Consider the following 22,241-nt stretch of genomic DNA (forward strand, 5'->3'; position numbering starts at 1 on the left):
TCCCAAATTCCTGATCATTTCCCGCAGTTATTCCCAATTTTATCCCAAATTCCCGATCATTTCCTGCAGTTATTCCCAATTTTATCCCAAATTCCTGATCATTTCCGGAGTTATTCCCAATTTTATCCCAAATTCCTGATCATTTCCCGCAGTTATTCCCAATTTTATCCCAAATTCCCGATCATTTCCGGAGTTATTCCCAATTTTATCCCAAATTCCTGATCATTTCTGGAGTTATTCCCAATTTTATCCCAAATTCCTGATCATTTCCTGCAGTTATTCCCAATTTTATCCCAAATTCCCGATCATTTCCTGCAGTTATTCCCAATTTTATCCCAAATTCCTGATCATTTCCTGCAGTTATTCCCAATTTTATCCCAAATTCCTGATCATTTCCTGAGTTATTCCCAATTTTATCCCAAATTCCCGATCATTTCCTGCAGTTATTCCCAATTTTATCCCAAATTCCCGATCATTTCCCGCAGTTATTCCCAATTTTATCCCAAATTCCCGATCATTTCCTGCAGTTATTCCCAATTTTATCCCAAATTCCTGATCATTTCCTGCAGTTATTCCCAATTTTATCCCAAATTCCTGATCATTTCCTGCACTTATTCCCAATTTTATCCCAAATTCCTGATCATTTCCTGCAGTTATTCCCAATTTTATCCCAAATTCCTGATCATTTCCTGAGTTATTCCCAATTTTATCCCAAATTCCTGATCATTTCCGGAGTTATTCCCAATTTTATCCCAAATTCCTGATCATTTCCTGCAGTTATTCCCAATTTTATCCCAAATTCCTGATCATTTCCGGAGTTATTCCCAATTTTATCCCAAATTCCCGATCATTTCCTGCAGTTATTCCCAATTTTATCCCAAATTCCCGATCATTTCCTGCAGTTATTCCCAATTTTATCCCAAATTCCCGATCATTTCCGGAGTTATTCCCAATTTTATCCCAAATTCCTGATCATTTCTGGAGTTATTCCCAATTTTATCCCAAATTCCCGATCATTTCCGCAGTTATTCCCAATTTTATCCCAAATTCCTGATCATTTCCCGCAGTTATTCCCAATTTTATCCCAAATTCCCAATCATTTCCTGGAGTTATTCCCAATTTTATCCCAAATTCCTGATCATTTCCCGCAGTTATTCCCAATTTTATCCCAAATTCCTGATCATTTCCGCAGTTATTCCCAATTTTATCCCAAATTCCTGATCATTTCCTGCAGTTATTCCCAATTTTATCCCAAATTCCTGATCATTTCCTGCAGTTATTCCCAATTTTATCCCAAATTCCTGATCATTTCCTGAGTTATTCCCAATTTTATCCCAAATTCCCGATCATTTCCTGCAGTTATTCCCAATTTTATCCCAAATTCCCGATCATTTCCCGCAGTTATTCCCAATTTTATCCCAAATTCCCGATCATTTCCTGCAGTTATTCCCAATTTTATCCCAAATTCCTGATCATTTCCTGCAGTTATTCCCAATTTTATCCCAAATTCCTGATCATTTCCTGCACTTATTCCCAATTTTATCCCAAATTCCTGATCATTTCCTGCAGTTATTCCCAATTTTATCCCAAATTCCTGATCATTTCCTGAGTTATTCCCAATTTTATCCCAAATTCCTGATCATTTCCGGAGTTATTCCCAATTTTATCCCAAATTCCTGATCATTTCCTGCAGTTATTCCCAATTTTATCCCAAATTCCTGATCATTTCCGGAGTTATTCCCAATTTTATCCCAAATTCCCGATCATTTCCTGCAGTTATTCCCAATTTTATCCCAATTCCTGATCATTTCCGGAGTTATTCCCAATTTTATCCCAAATTCCTGATCATTTCCTGAGTTATTCCCAATTTTATCCCAAATTCCTGATCATTTCCTGAGTTATTCCCAATTTTATCCCAAATTCCTGATCATTTCCTGAGTTATTCCCAATTTTATCCCAAATTCCCGATCATTTCCTGCAGTTATTCCCAATTTTATCCCAAATTCCTGATCATTTCCTGCAGTTATTCCCAATTTTATCCCAAATTCCTGATCATTTCCTGCAGTTATTCCCAATTTTATCCCAAATTCCTGATCATTTCCGGAGTTATTCCCAATTTTATCCCAAATTCCCGATCATTTCCTGCAGTTATTCCCAATTTTATCCCAATTCCTGATCATTTCCGGAGTTATTCCCAATTTTATCCCAAATTCCTGATCATTTCCTGCAGTTATTCCCAATTTTATCCCAATTCCTGATCATTTCCGGAGTTATTCCCAATTTTATCCCAAATTCCTGATCATTTCCTGAGTTATTCCCAATTTTATCCCAATTCCTGATCATTTCCGGAGTTATTCCCAATTTTATCCCAAATTCCCGATCATTTCCTGCAGTTATTCCCAATTTTATCCCAAATTCCTGATCATTTCCGGAGTTATTCCCAATTTTATCCCAAATTCCCGATCATTTCCGGAGTTATTCCCAATTTTATCCCAAATTCCTGATCATTTCCTGCAGTTATTCCCAATATTATCCCAAATTCCCGATCATTTCCGCAGTTATTCCCAATTTTATCCCAAATTCCTGATCATTTCCTGCAGTTATTCCCAATTTTATCCCAAATTCCTGATCATTTCCCGCAGTTATTCCCAATTTTATCCCAAATTCCCGATCATTTCCTGCAGTTATTCCCAATTTTATCCCAAATTCCTGATCATTTCCCGCAGTTATTCCCAATTTTATCCCAAATTCCTGATCATTTCCTGCACTTATTCCCAATTTTATCCCAAATTCCTGATCATTTCCTGCAGTTATTCCCAATTTTATCCCAAATTCCTGATCATTTCCTGAGTTATTCCCAATTTTATCCCAAATTCCTGATCATTTCCGGAGTTATTCCCAATTTTATCCCAAATTCCTGATCATTTCCTGCAGTTATTCCCAATTTTATCCCAAATTCCTGATCATTTCCCGCAGTTATTCCCAATTTTATCCCAAATTCCTGATCATTTCCGGAGTTATTCCCAATTTTATCCCAAATTCCTGATCATTTCCTGAGTTATTCCCAATTTTATCCCAAATTCCCGATCATTTCCTGCAGTTATTCCCAATTTTATCCCAAATTCCCGATCATTTCCCGCAGTTATTCCCAATTTTATCCCAAATTCCCGATCATTTCCTGCAGTTATTCCCAATTTTATCCCAAATTCCTGATCATTTCCTGCAGTTATTCCCAATTTTATCCCAAATTCCTGATCATTTCCTGCACTTATTCCCAATTTTATCCCAAATTCCTGATCATTTCCTGCAGTTATTCCCAATTTTATCCCAAATTCCTGATCATTTCCTGAGTTATTCCCAATTTTATCCCAAATTCCTGATCATTTCCGGAGTTATTCCCAATTTTATCCCAAATTCCTGATCATTTCCTGCAGTTATTCCCAATTTTATCCCAAATTCCTGATCATTTCCCGCAGTTATTCCCAATTTTATCCCAAATTCCTGATCATTTCCCGCAGTTATTCCCAATTTTATCCCAAATTCCCGATCATTTCCCGCAGTTATTCCCAATTTTATCCCAAATTCCTGATCATTTCCGGAGTTATTCCCAATTTTATCCCAAATTCCCGATCATTTCCTGCAGTTATTCCCAATTTTATCCCAATTCCTGATCATTTCCGGAGTTATTCCCAATTTTATCCCAAATTCCTGATCATTTCCTGAGTTATTCCCAATTTTATCCCAAATTCCTGATCATTTCCTGAGTTATTCCCAATTTTATCCCAAATTCCTGATCATTTCCTGAGTTATTCCCAATTTTATCCCAAATTCCTGATCATTTCCTGCAGTTATTCCCAATTTTATCCCAAATTCCTGATCATTTCCGGAGTTATTCCCAATTTTATCCCAAATTCCCGATCATTTCCTGCAGTTATTCCCAATTTTATCCCAAATTCCTGATCATTTCCTGCAGTTATTCCCAATATTATCCCAAATTCCCGATCATTTCCGCAGTTATTCCCAATTTTATCCCAAATTCCTGATCATTTCCTGAGTTATTCCCAATTTTATCCCAAATTCCTGATCATTTCCTGCAGTTATTCCCAATTTTATCCCAAATTCCCGATCATTTCCGGAGTTATTCCCAATTTTATCCCAAATTCCTGATCATTTCCTGAGTTATTCCCAATTTTATCCCAAATTCCTGATCATTTCCCGCAGTTATTCCCAATTTTATCCCAAATTCCCGATCATTTCCTGCAGTTATTCCCAATTTTATCCCAAATTCCTGATCATTTCCCGCAGTTATTCCCAATTTTATCCCAAATTCCCGATCATTTCCTGAGTTATTCCCAATTTTATCCCAAATTCCTGATCATTTCCTGCAGTTATTCCCAATTTTATCCCAAATTCCCGATCATTTCCCGCAGTTATTCCCAATTTTATCCCAAATTCCTGATCATTTCCCGCAGTTATTCCCAATTTTATCCCAAATTCCTGATCATTTCCTGCACTTATTCCCAATTTTATCCCAAATTCCTGATCATTTCCCGCAGTTATTCCCAATTTTATCCCAAATTCCTGATCATTTCCCGCAGTTATTCCCAATTTTATCCCAAATTCCTGATCATTTCCCGCAGTTATTCCCACTTTTTATCCCAAATTCCTGCTGATTTTTCATCCCCAATTCCTGCCGATTTCCTGGAGTTATTCCCATTTTTTATCCCAAATTCCTGCTGATTTTCCAGAGTTATTCCCACTTTTCATCCCAAATTCCTGCTGCTTTTCCTGCTTTATTCCCATTTTTTTAATCCCGTTTCCTGCTGCTTTTCCCACTGCTTTATTCCTGTTTTTTCCTGCTCAATTCCTGCCCCTTTCCTGCTTTTCCAGGAAATTCTTGGGAATTCGGGATCTCCAAACCTCTGGGAATTTGGGATCTCAGAACCCTCAGGAATTTGGGATCTCAGGAATTTGGGATCTTGGGACCCTCAGGAATTTGGGACCCTCAGGAATTTGGGATCTCAGGAATTTGGGATCTCTGAACCCTCAGGAATTTGGGATCTCAGAAATTTGGGATCTCAGAAGTTTGGGACCCTCAGGAATTTGGGACCCTCAGGAATTTGGGATCTCAGAAATTCAGGATCTCAGTATTTTGGGATCTCAGGAATTTGGGATCTCAGGAATTTGGGATCTCTGAACCCTCAGGAATTTGGGAATCTCAGAAATTAGGGATCTCAGAAGTTTGGGACCCTCAGGAATTTGGGATCTCAGGAATTTGGGATCTCAGGAATTTGGGATCTCAGGAATTTGGGACCCTCAGGAATTTGGGATCTCAGGAATTTGGGATCTCAGGAATTTGGGATCTCGGGAGCCTCAGGAATTTGGGATGTCAGGAATTTGGGACCCTCAGGAATTTGGGACCCTCAGGAATTTGGGATCTCAGAAATTCAGGATCTCAGTATTTTGGGATCTCAGGAATTTGGGATCTGTGAACCCTCAGGAATTTGGGAATCTCAGAAATTAGGGATCTCAGAAGTTTGGGACCCTCAGGAATTTGGGATCTCGGGACCCTCAGGAATTTGGGACCCTCAGGAATTTGGGATGTCAGGAATTTGGGATCTTGGGATCTCAGGAATTTGGGATCTCAGGAATTTGGGATCCTCAGGAATTTGGGACCCTCAGGAATTTGGGATCTCAGGAATTTGGGATCTCTGAACCCTCAGGAATTTGGGATGTCAGGAATTTGGGATCTCAGAACCCCCAGAAATCCGGGATCCCCACACTCCCAGGAACGCCTCAATCCCAGGAGCACCCCCTGGGATTCGGGAATTCGGGAATTCGGGAATCTCACCGTGCTCGGCCGCGCACGTTCCCGATTTTCCGTCGCCCTCCGGGCCCGGCTCCGGCAGCGCCCGAGCGAAATCCGCCTTGAGCCCGTTGGGAAGGGGAGAATCCCGGGAAGGGCTCCCGCAGGGAATTCCCTCGGATCCGCCGGATCGGGACGGCGCCAGTTCGGGAAGGGCTTCAAATCCATGAGGAGCAATCCCAAATCCACGGGGAACGATCCCAGATCCCTCGGGAACGGCGCCGGATCCGTCAGAAATGGCTCCAAATCCATGGGGGGCAATCCCAAATCCATGAGGAACAATCCCAAATCCACTGGGAACAATCCCAGATCCCTCGGGAACGGTTCCGGATCCGTCGGAAACGGCTCCAAGTCCGCCGGGAACAATCCCAGATCCATCAGGAACAACCTTGGATCCGCCGGGAACAATCCCGGATCCCTCGGGAACGGCTCCGGATCCACCAGGAGTTGTCCCAGATCCCTCGGGAACGGCTCCGGATCTGTCAGGAACGACTCTGGATTCATCAGGAATTGTCCCAGATCCGTCGGGAACGACGCCGGATCCGTCGGGAATGATCCCGGATCCTTCAGGAACAGTCTCAGATCTCTCGGGAACGACCCCGGATCCCTCGGGAATGACCCCAGATCCCTCGGGAATGACCCCAGATCCCTCAGGAATGACCCCGGATCCCTCGGGAAGGACCCCAGATCCCTCGGGAACGACCCCGGATCCCTCGGGAACGACCCCAGATCCCTCGAGAACGACCCCGGATCCCTCAGGAACGACCCCAGATCCCTCGGGAACGACCCCGGATCCCTCGGGAACGACCCCAGATCCCTCGGGAACGACCCCAGATCCCTCGGGAACGACCCCAGATCCCTCGAGAACGACCCCGGATCCCTCAGGAACGACCCCAGATCCCTCGGGAACGACCCCGGATCCCTCGGGAACGACCCCAGATCCCTCAGGAACGACCCCAGATCCCTCAGGAACGATCCCGGATCCCTCGGGAACGACCCCGGATCCCTCGAGAACGACCCCGGATCCCTCGGGAACGACCCCAGATCCCTCGGGAACGACCCCGGATCCCTCGGGAACGACCCCGGATCCCTCGAGAACGGCCCCGGATCCCTCGGGAACGACCCCGGATCCCTCGGGAACGGCCCCGGATCCCTCGGGAACGACCCCGGATCCCTCGGGAACGGCCCCGGATCCCTCGGGAACGACCCCGGATCCCTCGGGAACGTTTTCCACGCGCGTCACCACGAAGATCTTGCGGCCTCTACCGGGGCTGGAGACGGAAATCCTACGCTCGGCGTTCCCAGAATTCCCAGAATTCCCGGATTCCGCAACCTCCCTCGACTCCTTCCCATCCTCCTCCTCCTCCGTATCCGAGCTGGAATCTCCAACCGGAGCCGCGTTCCCGTTTTCCTCGGGGGTGGAGGAAGCGCCGCCGGGAATTCCGGGATCTTCTTCGGGATCTTCCTCGGGATCATTCCCGGAAATTTCCGCCATGGAAGCCGAGTGCTGGAGCTGCTGCTCCTTTTCCTCCTTTTCCTTGGCCAGGATAAAATTCCTTTTGCATCCGTTCTGGATTTCGGCCAGCAGCGCCTTCTGAGTCTCCAGGAAACTTTTAACCTGAGGGCGGGGTGGGGGGAAAAAAAAAAATCTGGGAATGTCGGGAAAATTCTTCGGGAATCGCGGGAGAATCCGTGCGGAGGGCGGGGGGGGGGGGGTGGTAGCGCTGGCCCTTTAAGAGGGAGAGGCGGAATTTTGGGATGAATCCAGAGAGGAGCCACGTTTTAAAAAAATAAAAAAAAAAAAAGGAGATTTCCCAAAAAAAAAAAAAAAAAAAAAAGTGGGAATGCAAAGGATTGGATCCCGGAGATTCCCAAAATCCCTGGAGTTGGGAATGAGCTGTTGTCCCAAAAAAAAAAAAAAAAAAAAACAAAAAAACCAAACAAAAAACGAAAAAAAACCCAAACAAACAAAAAAAAAAAAACCCAAACCTAGGGTTTAATTCCTGGGGAAAACGGAGAATCCAGGAAAAAAACCTGGAATGTCCGTCCTCAAATCCAACCCCAAAATCCCAAATTTCAGGCACCGCTTCCTGCTCTGGGAACGCCCCGGAATCCCGGGGATTTTGGAGGATTTAGGGGAAATTCAGGGAATTTTTTTTTTTTTTTTTTTTGGGAATCTCGGGAAATTTCGGGAAGTCCTTGGAAATTCTGGGAATTCCATCAAATCCCAACCCCCCCCCCCCCACCAGAACACCCAATGGGGCCATTTCTCACTCCAGGAACGCCCCGAAATCCCGGAAATTTTGGGGAAAACCAGGGAATTTTATATTTTTGGGGAATTTTTTTTCTGGGAATCCCAGGAATTTCTTGGGACTCATCGCCTCCTTCTTGGTCCCACAATCAAATCCAAACCCCTCCCCCCCTCCCCCCCCCCAAAAACCCAACACCTCAAGGCCGCCGTTTCCCGCTCCGGCAACGCCCGAAAATCCCAGAAATTTTAGGGAATTTCAGGGAGTTTTTTGGGAATCTCGGGAATTTTTTTTGGGAGAATTCCTTGGGAATTCTGAGAATTCCAGGACACGCCAAACCCTCCTTGATCCCGCGGTCAGATCCCAACAACCTCCCAACACCCAACACCTCAAGGCCGCCGTTTCCCGCTCCGCCAACGCCCCGAAAACGCGGAAATTCCCGTATTTCTTTTTTTTTTTGTTGTTGTCGTTGCTTCGTTTTTTGGGGAACGCCGGGAATTTTTTTCGGGACTCACCGCCTCCTTCTTGGGCTCGCGGTCGAGGTCGAGGCGCAGCAGGGAGTGGTTGACCCTCAGGGCCAGGGACAGAGCCATCAGCCCCCCGGTCTTGATGTCGTTCTCGCGCAGGTCCAGGCGCAGCAGCCGCGGGGACTCGGCCACGAACTCGGCCACGGCCACGGCCCCTGAGGGGGAGGAGGGAAGGGGGAAAAAAAATATCCCGGGAATTGGGGGAACGGCGGGGAATGGCAGGGAGGCCAAGGCTGTCGGGAGAGTCTCAAGAAAAACTCAACTTTTCAAAACCCAACCCAACTTTTCCCAATCCCAACCCAACTTTTCCCAAACCCAACCCAACTCTTCCCAATCCCAACCCAACTCTTCCCAATCCCAACCCAACTTTTCCAAACCCAACCCAACTCTTCCCAATCCCAACCCAACTCTTCCCAAACCCAACCCAACTTTTCCCAAACCCAACCCAACTTTTCCAAACCCAACCCAACTCTTCCCAATCCCAACCCAACTCTTCCCAAACCCAACCCAACTCTTCCCAAACCCAACCCAACTTTTCCCAAACCCAACCCAACTCTTCCCAAACCCAACCCAACTCTTCCCAAACCCAACCCAACTCTTCCCAATCCCAACCCAACTTTTCCAAACCCAACCCAACTTTTCCCAAACCCAACCCAACTCTTCCCAAACCCAACCCAACTTTTCCCAAACCCAACCCAACTCTTCCCAATCCCAACCCAACTCTTCCCAATCCCAACCCAACTCTTCCCAATCCCAACCCAACTCTTCCCAATCCCAACCCAACTCTTCCCAAACCCAACCCAACTTTTCCAAACCCAACACAACTCTTCCCAATCCCAACCCAACTCTCCCAATCCCAATTCCCCCAATCTCATCCCAATTTTCCCAACTTTCCCAACCCAACTTTTCCAACCCAACTTTTCCAACCCAACTTACCCAACTCTCCCAATCCCAACCCAACTCTCCCAATGCCAACCCAACTTTCCCAACCCAACTCTCCCAATCCCAACTCCCCCAATCCCAATTCCCCCAATCTCATCCCAATTTTCCCAACTTTCCCAACCCAACTCTCCCAATCCCAACCCAACTTTTCCAACCCAACTTTCCCAACCCCGAATCCCTCCTGGAATTCCGGGCCCACCCTCGCAGGTGAGTTTGGTGCAGGCCAGCCCCAGGCGCAGCACGGAGCGGTTCCCGATCAATCCGTTCTTCAGGTTCCGCACGCCCTCGTTCCCCACCGCGTTGTGGCCCAGGTTCAGCGTCTCCAGGCTCTGCGTGTGGGGCTGGGAAAACGGGAAAAATCATCCCGGGGAAATGGGGAAATAATCCAGGGAAAATGGGGGAATACAGGGAAAATCATCCCGGGGAAATGGAATCCAGGGAAAATCCATCGGAATCCAAGGAAGAACAGGGAACAGGTGTGGAAATACATGGAAAATCCAGGGAAAAATCCCTAGAAAACCAACGGAAATCCACGGAAAAACCCCGTGGAAATCCATGGAACAAAACCCATGGAAAAGCAATGGAAACTAAGGAAAATCCATGGAAACCACAGGAAATCAGTGGAAAATCTATGGAAATCAATGGAAAATCCATAGAAAAATCCATGTGAATCCATGGAAAAACCAATGGAAAAAAACACAAAACATACAAAACCATGGAAAATCAAAGGGAGAGATCCATGGAAAATCCATGGAAAAATCCATGGAAAAACCCCATGGAAAAACAACGGAAACTAAGGAAAATCCATGGAGAATCCATGGAAAATCCATGGAGAATCCATGGAAAATCCATGGAAACCAAGGGAAATACACGGAAAATCCTTGGAAAATCCATGGAAAATCCATGGAAACCAAGGGAAATACAGGGAAAATCCATGGAAATCAATGGAAAATCCACAGAAAAATCCACAGAAATACATGGAAAGTCCATGGAAGTCAATGGAAAATCCATGGAAAACAAGAGAAATCCATGGCAATCAACAGAAATCCATGGAAAAACCCCATGGAAAAGCAATGGAAACTAAGGAAAATCCATGGAAAATCGATGGGAAATCCATGGGAAATCCATGGAAAATCAATGGGAAAATCAATGGAAATCCATGGAAAAGCCCCATGAAAGACCAATGGAAACCAAGGAAAACCCATGGAAACGAAGGAAAACCCATGGAAACGAAGGAAAACCAATGGAAACCAAGGAAAACCCATGGAAACGAAGGAAAACCAATGGAAACCAAGGAAAACCCATGGAAAAAAAATCCACGGAAACCAACAGAATTCCACGGAAAAACCAACAAAACCCTGCAGAGAACCCCAGAAACCCACGAATCGACACCAAAAAAAAAAATAAAAATAAAAAAAAAAAAAAAATCAATTTTTCCCCAAGGAAATCGGGCTCCGACGGCCTCGGATTGCGGCCGGGAACGCCGGGAAATGCTGGGAACGCCGGGAAATGCTGGGAACGCCGGGAAGGCCGGAAGAAGCGGGAATTCTCACCAGGGTCATGCCCAGGTAGGCCATCCCGGCGTGGCTCAGCTGGTTGTTCCACAGCACCAGCGTCACCAAACCCCGGCGCTGCTCCCGCAGCCCCTCGCAGATGTAGGCCAGGCCTGGAAAGCACCGGGGGGAAAAAAAAACGGGGAAAAAAAAAAAAAAACGGGAAAAAAAACGGGATCAGGCAGGTCCGGGAAATCCCGGGAAAATGTGGAAGAACTGGGAGCAGGCAGGTCTGGGAAATCCCAGGAATCAGGGATTTCCAAATGCACGCCAATCCCACTCTCACCATTCCCATTCCCAGTATTCCCAGTGTTCCCATTCCCAGTGTTCCCATTCCCAGTATTCCCAGTGTTCCCAGCATTCCCATTCCCAGTATTCCCAGTGTTCCCATTCCCAGTGTTCCCAGTATTCCCAGTGTTCCCAGTGTTCCCAGTATTCCCAGTGTTCCCATTCCCAGTGTTCCCATTCCCAGTATTCCCAGTGTTCCCAGTATTCCCAGTGTTCCCAGCATTCCCATTCCCATGTATTCCCAGTGTTCCCATTCCCAGTGTTCCCAGTATTCCCAGTGATCCCATTCCCACTCCCACTCCCATTCCCACTGTTCCCAGTGTTCCCAGTATTCCCACTGTTCCCACACCCACTGTTCCCACTCCCACCATTCCCAATCCCACTGTTCCCACTGTTCCCACTCCCGTTCCCAGCATTCCCACTCTCATTCCCATTGTTCCCACTGTTCCCATTGCTCCCCCTCCCACCATTCCCACCGTTCCCACCGTTCCCACTCTTCCCACTGTTCCCATTGTTCCCACTGCTCCCATTGTTCCCACCATTCCCAATGTTCCCACTCCCACCATTCCCGCCGTTCCCACTCTTCCCACTGTTCCCGCCGTTCCCCCCGTTCCCATTGTTCCCACCATTCCCAGTGTTCCCACTCCCACCGTTCCCACTGTTCCCGCTGTTCCCACTGCTCCCATTGTTCCCACCACTCCCACCGTTCCCACTGTTCCCGCTGTTCCCACTGCTCCCACTGCCACCATTCCCACCATTCCCACTGTTCCCACCGTTCCCACCGTTCCCACTCTTCCCACTGTTCCCACTCTTCCCACTGTTCCCACTATTCCCCCTGTTCCCATTGTTCCCACCGTTCCCACTGTTCCCATTGTTCCCACCGTTCCCACTGTTCCCATTGTTCCCACTGTTCCCAGTGTTCCCACTCCCACCGTTCCCATTGCTCCCAGTGTTCCCACCATTCCCGCCGTTCCCATTGCTCCCACTCCCACCGTTCCCACTGTTCCCACCGTTCCCACCACTCCCACTGCTCCCACCCTTCCGCCTGTTCCCACTGTTCCCACTGTTCCCACTGCTCCCACTGTTCCCACCGTTCCCACTGCTCCCAGTGTTCCCACCATTCCCGCCGTTCCCATTGCTCCCACTCCCACCATTCCCGCCGTTCCCATTGCTCCCACTCCCACCATTCCCACTGTTCCCACCGTTCCCACCACTCCCACTGCTCCCACCCTTCCGCCTGTTCCCACTGTTCCCACTGTTCCCACTGCTCCCACTGTTCCCACCGTTCCCACTGCTCCCAGTGTTCCCACTGCTCCCAGTGTTCCCACTGTTCCCCCTGTTCCCATTGCTCCCACTCCCACCATTCCCACTGTTCCCGTGCAGCGTTCCCGTTATTCCCGACCGGAATCCAGGATGTGGTTGTTGCGCAGGTCCAGGATCTGCAGGTTCCCGTTGAACTTGAGCAGGTTCCCGAGCTGGGCCGAGTCCTGCAGCCCGTTGAGTTTGTTATCGGCCAGGTACAGCTCCCGTAGGGTCACGTTCATCTTCAGGGCCGTGGCTGGAAAAACGGGAACGGGGCAATGGGGGAAAACTGGGAATAACCAAAGGGAAATGGGAAAAACCAGCGGGAAATGGGAACGGGGTCAGGGAAATGGGAACGGGGTCGGGGAAATGGGAACGGGGTCGGGGAAATGGGAACGGGGTCGGGGAAATGGGAACGGGGTCAGGGAAATGGGAACGGGGTCAGGGAAATGGGAACGGGGTCAGGGAAATGGGAACGGGGTCGGGGAAATGGGAACGGGGTCAGGGAAATGGGAACGGGGTCGGGGAAATGGGAACGGGGTCGGGTACAGCTCCCGTAGGGTCACGTTCATCTTCAGGGCCGTGGCTGGAAAAACGGGAACGGGGCAATGGGGGAAAACTGGGAATAACCAAAGGGAAATGGGAAAAACCAGCGGGAAATGGGAACGGGGTCGGGGAAATGGGAACGGGGTCGGGGAAATGGGAACGGGGTCAGGGAAATGGGAACGGGGTCGGGGAAATGGGAACGGGGTCGGGGAAATGGGAACGGGGTCGGGGAAATGGGAACGGGGTCGGGTACAGCTCCCGTAGGGTCACGTTCATCTTCAGGGCCGTGGCTGGAAAAACGGGAACGGGGCAATGGGGGAAAACTGGGAATAACCAAAGGGAAATGGGAAAAACCAGTGGGAAATGGGAACGGGGTCGGGGAAATGGGAACGGGGTCGGGGAAATGGGAACGGGGTCAGGGAAATGGGAACGGGGTCGGGGAAATGGGAACGGGGTCGGGTACAGCTCCCGTAGGGTCACGTTCATCTTCAGGGCCGTGGCTGGAAAAACGGGAACGGGGCAATGGGGGAAAACTGGGAATAACCAAAGGGAAATGGGAAAAACCAGCGGGAAATGGGAACGGGGTCAGGGAAATGGGAACGGGGTCGGGGAAATGGGAACGGGGTCGGGGAAATGGGAACGGGGTCAGGGAAATGGGAACGGGGTCGGGGAAATGGGAACGGGGTCGGGGAAATGGGAACGGGGTCAGGGAAATGGGAACGGGGTCGGGGAAATGGGAACGGGGTCGGGGAAATGGGAACGGGGTCAGGGAAATGGGAACGGGGTCGGGGAAATGGGAACGGGGTCGGGGAAATGGGAACGGGGTCGGGGAAATGGGAACGGGGTCAGGGAAATGGGAACGGGGTCAGGGAAATGGGAACGGGGTCGGGGAAATGGGAACGGGGTCGGGGAAATGGGAACGGGGCTGGGAAAAACAGAGGAAATGGGAATGGAGAAGGGAAAATGGGAATGGGAATTTTGGGAAATGGGAATTTTGGGAAATGGGATTTGGGCTGGGAAAACTGGGAATGGGGCTGGGAAAAACGGAGAGGAAATGGGAATAGAGAATACAAAACGGGAATGGGAATTTTGGGAAATGGGGATTTTGGGAAATGGGAAATTTTGGGGAATGGGAAATTTGGGAAATGGGGAATTCTTGGCAATGAGGAATTTGGGAAAATGGGAATTTTGGGCAAGGGGAATTTTGGGAAATGGGAAATTTTGGGGAATGGGAATTTTGAGAAATGGGAAATTTGGGAAATGGGGAATATGGAAAATTGGAAATTTGGGAATTGGGTAATTTTGGAAAATGGGAAATTTGGGAAATGGGTGATTTTGGAAAACGGGAAATTTGGGAAATGGAGAATTTTGGAAAATGAGAAATTCTGGGCAACGGGAAATAAGGAAAATGGGAAATTTAGACAATGGGGAATTTTGGAAAGTGGGAAATTTTGGGGAATGGGAATTTTGGAAAACAGAAAATTTGGGAAATGGGGAATTTCAGAAAGTGGGAAATTTTGGGGAATGGGAATTTCGGAAAACGGGAAATTTGGGAATTGGGTAATTTTGGAAAACGGGAAATTTGGGAATTGGGTAATTTTGGAAAACGGGAAATTTGGGAAACGGGGAATTTCGGAAAACGGGAAATTTGGGAATTGGGTAATTTTGGAAAACGGGAAATTTGGGAAATGGGGAATTTTGGGAATCTGACCGAGCAGCATGAGGGGTCTCCCGGACAGGGAAGTGTTCTCCAGGTGCAGAACCACGAGGCTGCTGCTGATCCGGAGCGCCCGCGCCACGAACGGCGCCGAGTGATCCAGGAGGGGAGTGCTGCGGGCATCCAGGTACTGCAGGCAGCTGGTCTGGGAAAAACAGCGGGATTTGGGATTGGGATTGGGATTGGGATCCATCCCAAACCCACCCAGGGACTGCAGGCAGCTGGTCTGGGAAAAACAGCGGGATTTGGGATTGGGATTGGGATTGGGACTGGGATTGGGATCCATCCCAAACCCACCCAGGTACTGCAGGCAGCTGGTCTGGGAAAAACAGCGGGATTTGGGATTGGGATTGGGATTGGGACTGGGATTGGGATCCATCCCAAACCCACCCAGGGACTGCAGGCAGCTGGTCTGGGAAAAACAGCGGGATTTGGGATTGGGATTGGGATTGGGATCCATCCCAAACCCACCCAGGGACTGCAGGCAGCTGGTCTGGGAAAAACAGCGGGATTTGGGATTGGGATTGGGATTGGGACTGGGATTGGGATCCACCCCAAACCCATCCAGGTACTGCAGGCAGCTGGTCTGGGAAAAACAGCGGGATTTGGGATTGGGATTGGGATTGGGATCCACCCCAAACCCATCCAGGGACTGCAGGCAGCTGGTCTGGGAAAAACAGCGGGATTTGGGATTGGGATTGGGATTGGGACTGGGATTGGGATCCATCCCAAACCCACCCAGGGACTGCAGGCAGCTGGTCTGGGAAAAACAGCGGGATTTGGGATTGGGATTGGGATTGGGATCCATCCCAAACCCACCCAGGGACTGCAGGCAGCTGGTCTGGGAAAAACAGCGGGATTTGGGATTGGGATTGGGATCCATCCCAAACCCACCCAGGGACTGCAGGCAGCTGGTCTGGGAAAAACAGCGGGATTTGGGATTGGGATTGGGATTGGGACTGGGATTGGGATCCACCCCAAACCCATCCAGGTACTGCAGGCAGCTGGTCTGGGAAAAACAGCGGGATTTGGGATTGGGATTGGGATTGGGATCCACCCCAAACCCATCCAGGGACTGCAGGCAGCTGGTCTGGGAAAAACAGCGGGATTTGGGATTGGGATTGGGATTGGGATCCATCCCAAACCCATCCAGGTACTGCAGGCAGCTGGTCTGGGAAAAACAGCGGGATTTGGGATTGGGACTGGGATTGGGATTGGGATCCATCCCAAACCCACCCAGGGACTGCAGGCAGCTGGTCTGGGAAAAACAGCGGGATTTGGGATTGGGATTGGGATTGGGACTGGGATTGGGATCCATCCCAAACCCACCCAGGGACTGCAGGCAGCTGGTCTGGGAAAAACAGCGGGATTTGGGATTGGGATTGGGATTGGGATCCACCCCAAACCCATCCAGGGACTGCAGGCAGCTGGTCTGGGAAAAACAGCGGGATTTGGGATTGGGATTGGGATTGGGATTGGGATTGGGACTGGGATCCATCCCAAACCCATCCAGGGAATAACGGGATTTGGGATCGGGATTAGGATCGGGGGATGGAGCCAAACCCCTAAAATCTGGGATTTGGGAATGGGAGATGAAATTGGATGGATCCCAAACCCCCCCAAAAATTCCTCAGGAATTCCCCAAACAATTCCCAAGAAACTCCCGAACAATCCCCCCCCAGAAAAATTCCGCAACATTTCCCAAAGAATCTCCAAAAAAAATTCCCCAAAATAATTCCCAAAAAAAATCCCTCGGGAATTCCGAGGCCTGGGAGTGCCCAAAGGGAAATGAGGGGGTTGGGAAAGAATTGGGAGCGCCTCGGAAAACCGGGATGGGGATTGGGATAATTGGGATAATTGGGATAATTAACTCTTTGTTGGGATTAATTATTATTAATTATTATTATTTCTCCCTTTCCTCATCCTGTGGGCGCTCCGGCGAAAATCTTCGGGAATGCCAAAAAATTTTGGGGATTTCTGGGAATTCCTGGGGTTTTTTTTGGGGATTCCCGGGAATTTTTTGTGGGGGGATTTTTTTTTTAGGGAAAATTTTGGGAATTCTCCCTTTTCCCATCACCTGCATTTCCATCCTGAGCATCCCCAGGCTGGGGAAAGAAACCCTCGGGAACGCCAAAAAATTTTGGGAATTTCTGGGAATTCCTGGGGGGTTTTTTTTGGGATTCCTGGGAATTTTTCTGGGGAATTTTTTGGGGGATTTTTTTGGGAATTCTCCCTTTTCCCATCACCTGCAATTCCACCCTGAGCTGTCCCAGGCTGGGAAAAAAATCTTCAGGAATGCCAAAAAATTTTGGGGATTTCTGGGAATTCCTGGGATTTTTCGGGATTCCCGGGAATTTTTTTCCGGAATTTTTTAGGATTTTTTTGGGAATTTTTTGGGAATTCTCCCTTTTCCCATCACCTGCAATTCCACCCTGAGCTGTCCCAGGCTGGGAAAAAAATCTTCAGGAATGCCAAAAAATTTTGGGGATTTCTGGGAATTCCTGGGATTTTTCGGGATTCCCGGGATTTTTTTTCCGGAATTTTTTAGGATTTTTTTGGGAATTTTTTGGGAATTCTCCCTTTTCCCATCACCTCTATTCCCAACCTCAGCCATCCCAGGCTGGGAAAAAAAACCTCGGGAATGCCAAAAAATTTGGTAAAATCCCCGGGAATTTTTTTGGCATTTTGGGAATTTCTGGGAATCTCAGCAATGTCGGGAATGATTCCAGGGAATTTTTTGGGAATTTTTGGGAATTCTCCCCTTTTCCCATCACCTCTATTTCCAACCTGAACCATCCGAGGCTGGGAAAAAACCCCTTCGGGAACACCAAAAATTGGGGAAAATCCCCGGGAATTTCGTGGAATCCCCGGAATTTTCGGGAATGCTTTGGGAATATTTTTGGGAATTTTTTTGGGAATGTTTTTGGGAATTCCCCCCTTTTCCCATGACCTCTATTCCCAACCTGAACCATCCGAGGCTGGGAAAAAAACCCCTTCGGGAACACCAAAAATTGGGGAAAATCCCCGGGAATTTCGTGGAATCCCCGGAATTTTCGGGAATGCTTTGGGAATATTTTTGGGAATTTTTTTGGGAATGTTTTTGGGAATTCCCCCCTTTTCCCATGACCTCTATTCCCAACCTGAACCATCCGAGGCTGGGAAAAAAACCCCTTCGGCGGGAACACCAAAAATTTGGGAAAATCCCTGGGAACTTTCGGGAATGTTTTGGGAATTTTTTGGGGAATTTTTTGGGGAATTTTTTTGGGGAATGTTTTTGGGAATTCCCCCCTTTTTCCTCACCACCCACACTCCCACCCTGAGCCACCCCAGCTCCTCCCAAGCTACAAAACCCTTCGGGAACACCAAAAATTTGGGAAAATCCCTGGGAACTTTCGGGAATGTTTTGGGAATTTTTTGGGGAATTTTTTGGGGAATGTTTTTGGGAATTCCCCCCTTTTTCCTCACCACCCACACTCCCACCCTGAACCACCCCAGCTCCTCCCAAGCTACAAAACCCTTCGGGAACTCCGAAAAAAAAAAAAAATTGGGGATTTTCGCGGAACGCCGCGGATTTTTGGGGAATTTTTTTGGGAATTTTTTTGGGAATTTTTTTTTTTTTTTTGGGGAATTGTTGTGGCCCCCTCACCTTCCTCATCATGTGAGCAGCTGCCTGCCAGCCCCGGGCCCCCAGGTGTTTGTTGGAGCTGATGTTGAGGTGCGTGGCCGACTCGTAGTACTCGATCATGTCGAAGAGCGCCGACGCTCCCTGCCCAGGGAAAGCTTGGAAAAGTCATGGAAAAACTGGGGGGGGAGCAAGTGGGGGATTTGGAAATGTGGGGGGTAAGGGGGAGGGAAAGTGGGGAGGAATGGGGGGGGGGGGAAATGGGGAAAAATCTGGGGGGTAAGGGGGGAAAATGTGGGGGGTAAGGGGGAGAAATGTGGGGAGAAGTGGGGGAAAATCTGGGGGGTAAGGGGGAGAAATGTGGGGAGAAATGGGGAAAAATCTGGGAAATAATGGGGAAAAATCTAGGGGGTAATGGGGGAAAAATATAGGGGGGAATGGGGAAAAATCTGGGGGATAAGGGGGAGAAATGTGAGGAGAAGTGGGGAGAAATGGGGCAAAATCTGGGGCGTAAGGGGGGGAAATCTGGGGGGTAATGGGGAAAAAATCTGGGGGGTAAGGGGGGAAAATGTGGGGGGTAAGGGGGAGAAATGTGGGGAGAAGTGGGGGAAAATCTGGGGGGTAAGGGGGGAAAATGTGGGGGGTAAGGGGGAGAAATGTGGGGAGAAGTGGGGGAAAATCTGGGGGGTAAGGGGGGAAAATGTGGGGGGTAAGGGGGAGAAATCTGGGAAATAATGGGGAAAAATATGGGGGATAATGGGGAGAAATGTGGGGAGAAATGGGGAAAAATCTGGGAAATAACGGGGAAAAATCTGGGGGGTAATGGGGGAAAAATATAGGGGGTAAGGGGGAGAAATCTGGGGGGTAAGGGGGGAAAATGTGGGGGGTAAGGGGGGAAAATGTGGGGGGTAAGGGGGGAAAATCTGGGAAATAATGGGGAAAAATCTGGGGGTAATGGGTAAAAAATATGGGGGGGAATGGGGAAAAATCTGGGGGATAAGGGGGAGAAATGTGGGGAGAAGTGGGGAGAAATGGGGCAAAATCTGGGGCGTAAGGGGGGGAAATCTGGGGGGTAATGGGGAAAAAATCTGGGGGGTAAGGGGGGAAAATGTGGGGGGTAAGGGGGAGAAATGTGGGGAGAAATGGGGGAAAATCTGGGGGGTAAGGGGGGAAAATGTGGGGGGTAAGGGGGGAGAAATGTGGGGAGAAATGGGGGAAAATCTGGGAAATAATGGGGAAAAATCTGGGGGTAATGGGGAAAAAATCTGGGGGGGAATGGGGAAAAATCTGGGGGATAAGGGGGAGAAATGTGGGGAGAAGTGGGGAAAAATCTGGGGGGTAATGGGGAAAAATCTGGGGGAAATCAAGGAAAAAAATCCCAGAGTAACACCAGGAAAATCACAGAAAAATCCTGGAAAAGCACCAGGAAAAGCCAGGAAAAATCCCAAAAGATACCCAGAAAAACCCTGGAGAAATCCCAGGAAAATCCTGAAAAAATTCCGGAGGAATCCTGGAAAAATCCTGGAAAAAATCCCGGAAAAATCCTGGGAGAAGCCAGGAAAAATCCCAGAGAAATCCCAGAAGAAGTCCTGGAAAAACCCTGGGAAAAACCCAGAAAAATCTTGGAAAAACCCCAGAGAAATCCCGGAAAAATCCCAGAGAAATCCCAGAAAAATCCTGGAAAAACCCCAGAGAAATCCCAGAAAAATCCCAGAGAAATCCCAGAAAAATCCTGGAAAAATCCCAGAGAAATCCCAGAAAAATCCCAGAGAAATCCTGGAAAAACTCCAGAAAAATCCTGGAAAAACTCCAGAAAAATCCTGGAAAAACTCCAGAGAAATCTTGGAAAACTCCCAGAAAACTCCCAGAAAAATCCTGGAAAACTCCCAGAAAAATCCTGGAAAAATCCCGGAAAAAAATCCTTGGAAAATCCTGGAAAAATTCTGTTTTGGGAATGATTTGAGTGACCTCATTTGGATTTGGAGAGAAGAAAAAAAAACCCAAATTTGTGCACGGAAAAAAGTTTTAAAAAAAAACCACAACAAAAAACTGGGAATTTTTTTTTTTTTTTTGGGAATGAGAGATTTTTATTTTTTTGGGGGGTTTTATGGGAAACTTCCCAAAATTCCCTAAAAAAAAAAATAAAAATAAATAAATTTTGAAATCTCCACAAAAACCACTTGGAATCATCCCAAAATATCAAAAAAAAAAAAAAAAAAAATTTTTTTTTTTTCCATCTTTAAATATCCGAGTGGAATTCCATCAGGAATTCCATCCCAGCTCCAAAAAAAAAAAAAAATTAAAAAAAAAAAAAAAAAAAACATGGAATCATCCAAAAAATTCCCAAAAAAAAATTCCACTCGGAGCATCCCAAGCTTCGCGAGGAGCGGAAAAAAGGGGGGGGGGGGAAAAGGAAAAAAAAAAAAATCAAAAAAATTTGGGACCGGTTTGAGCCGGAATCGTTTGGAAATTCCCGGAAATTCCGGAAAATTCCAGGAATTCCTGGGAATTCACTCACGTCCTCGTCCAGACTGGTTTGTTCCAGATCCACCAGTTTGAACTGGAGCCGTTTGAAGATTTCCTCCATGGCCTCGCAGGAGCGGTAATCCAGCTTTTCTCCTGGAAAAAAAAACAACCAAAAAAAATCGGGAATGTCCGGTCGGGAATTTGGGAATGGGGAAAGGGGGAGAGGTGGGGAAAGAGAAAGGGGTTGATGGGGAAATTCCTGAGGAAAATCATGGGGAATCATGGGGGAATCATGGGGGAATCATGGGAAAATCATTGGGAAATCATGGGGGAATCATGGGGAAATCATGGGGAATCATGGGAAAATCATGGGGAAATCATGGGGGAATCATGGGGAAATCATGGGGAAATCATGGGGAAATCATGGGGAAATCATGGGGAAATCATGGGGAAATCATGGGGGAATCATGGGGGAATCATGGGGGAATCATGGGGAAATCATGGGGAAATCATGGGGAAATCATGGGGAAATCATGGGGGAATCATGGGGAATCATGGGGGAATCATGGGGGGAATCACGGGGAATCATGGGGAAATCATGGGGGAAATCATGGGGAAATCATGGGGGAATCATGGGGAAATCATGGGGGAATCATGGGGGAATCATGGGGGAATCATGGGGAAATCATGGGGGAATCATGGGAAAATCATGGGGGAATCATGGGGAATCATGGGGAAAATCATGGGGGAAATCATGGGGGAATCATGGGGGGAATCATGGGGAAATCATGGGGAAATCATGGGGAAATCATGGGGAAATCATGGGGAAATCATGGGGAAATCATGGGGGAATCATGGGGGAATCATGGGGAAATCATGGGGGAATCATGGGGAAATCATGGGGGAATCATGGGAAAATCATGGGGAAATTGTGGGGGAATCATGGGGGAATCATGGGGGAATCATGGGGGAATCATGGGGGAATCATGGGGAAATCATGGGGGAATCATGGGGAAATCATGGGGAAATCATGGGGAATCATGGGGGAATCATGGGGGAATCATGGGGGAAATCATGGGGGAATCATGGGGGAATCATGGGGGAATCATGGGGAAATCATGGGGAAATCATGGGGGAATCATGGGGGAATCATGGGGAATTCC

General features: G+C 48.0%; 1 protein-coding gene across 1 annotated transcript in view; it reads right to left on the reverse strand.

Moving 5' to 3' along the window:
• The window catches only part of PPP1R37 (protein phosphatase 1 regulatory subunit 37), a 55,040-nt gene that overhangs the window by 29,935 nt on the left and 2,864 nt on the right, over positions 1-22,241 (reverse strand). Inside the window, exons 2-9 of the mRNA XM_062512444.1 lie at positions 21,131-21,231; positions 18,637-18,756; positions 14,985-15,135; positions 12,828-12,983; positions 11,138-11,250; positions 9,784-9,925; positions 8,631-8,797; positions 5,851-7,484 (exon numbers count right to left, since the gene is read on the reverse strand). Of these exons, the coding sequence (XP_062368428.1) occupies positions 5,851-7,484; positions 8,631-8,797; positions 9,784-9,925; positions 11,138-11,250; positions 12,828-12,983; positions 14,985-15,135; positions 18,637-18,756; positions 21,131-21,231 (2,584 nt within the window). The remainder of the gene's footprint in view (positions 1-5,850; positions 7,485-8,630; positions 8,798-9,783; positions 9,926-11,137; positions 11,251-12,827; positions 12,984-14,984; positions 15,136-18,636; positions 18,757-21,130; positions 21,232-22,241) is intronic.

This window comes from Cinclus cinclus, chromosome 37 (genome assembly GCF_963662255.1).
Source record: "Cinclus cinclus chromosome 37, bCinCin1.1, whole genome shotgun sequence".
In the NCBI taxonomy this organism is placed as follows: domain Eukaryota; kingdom Metazoa; phylum Chordata; class Aves; order Passeriformes; family Cinclidae; genus Cinclus; species Cinclus cinclus.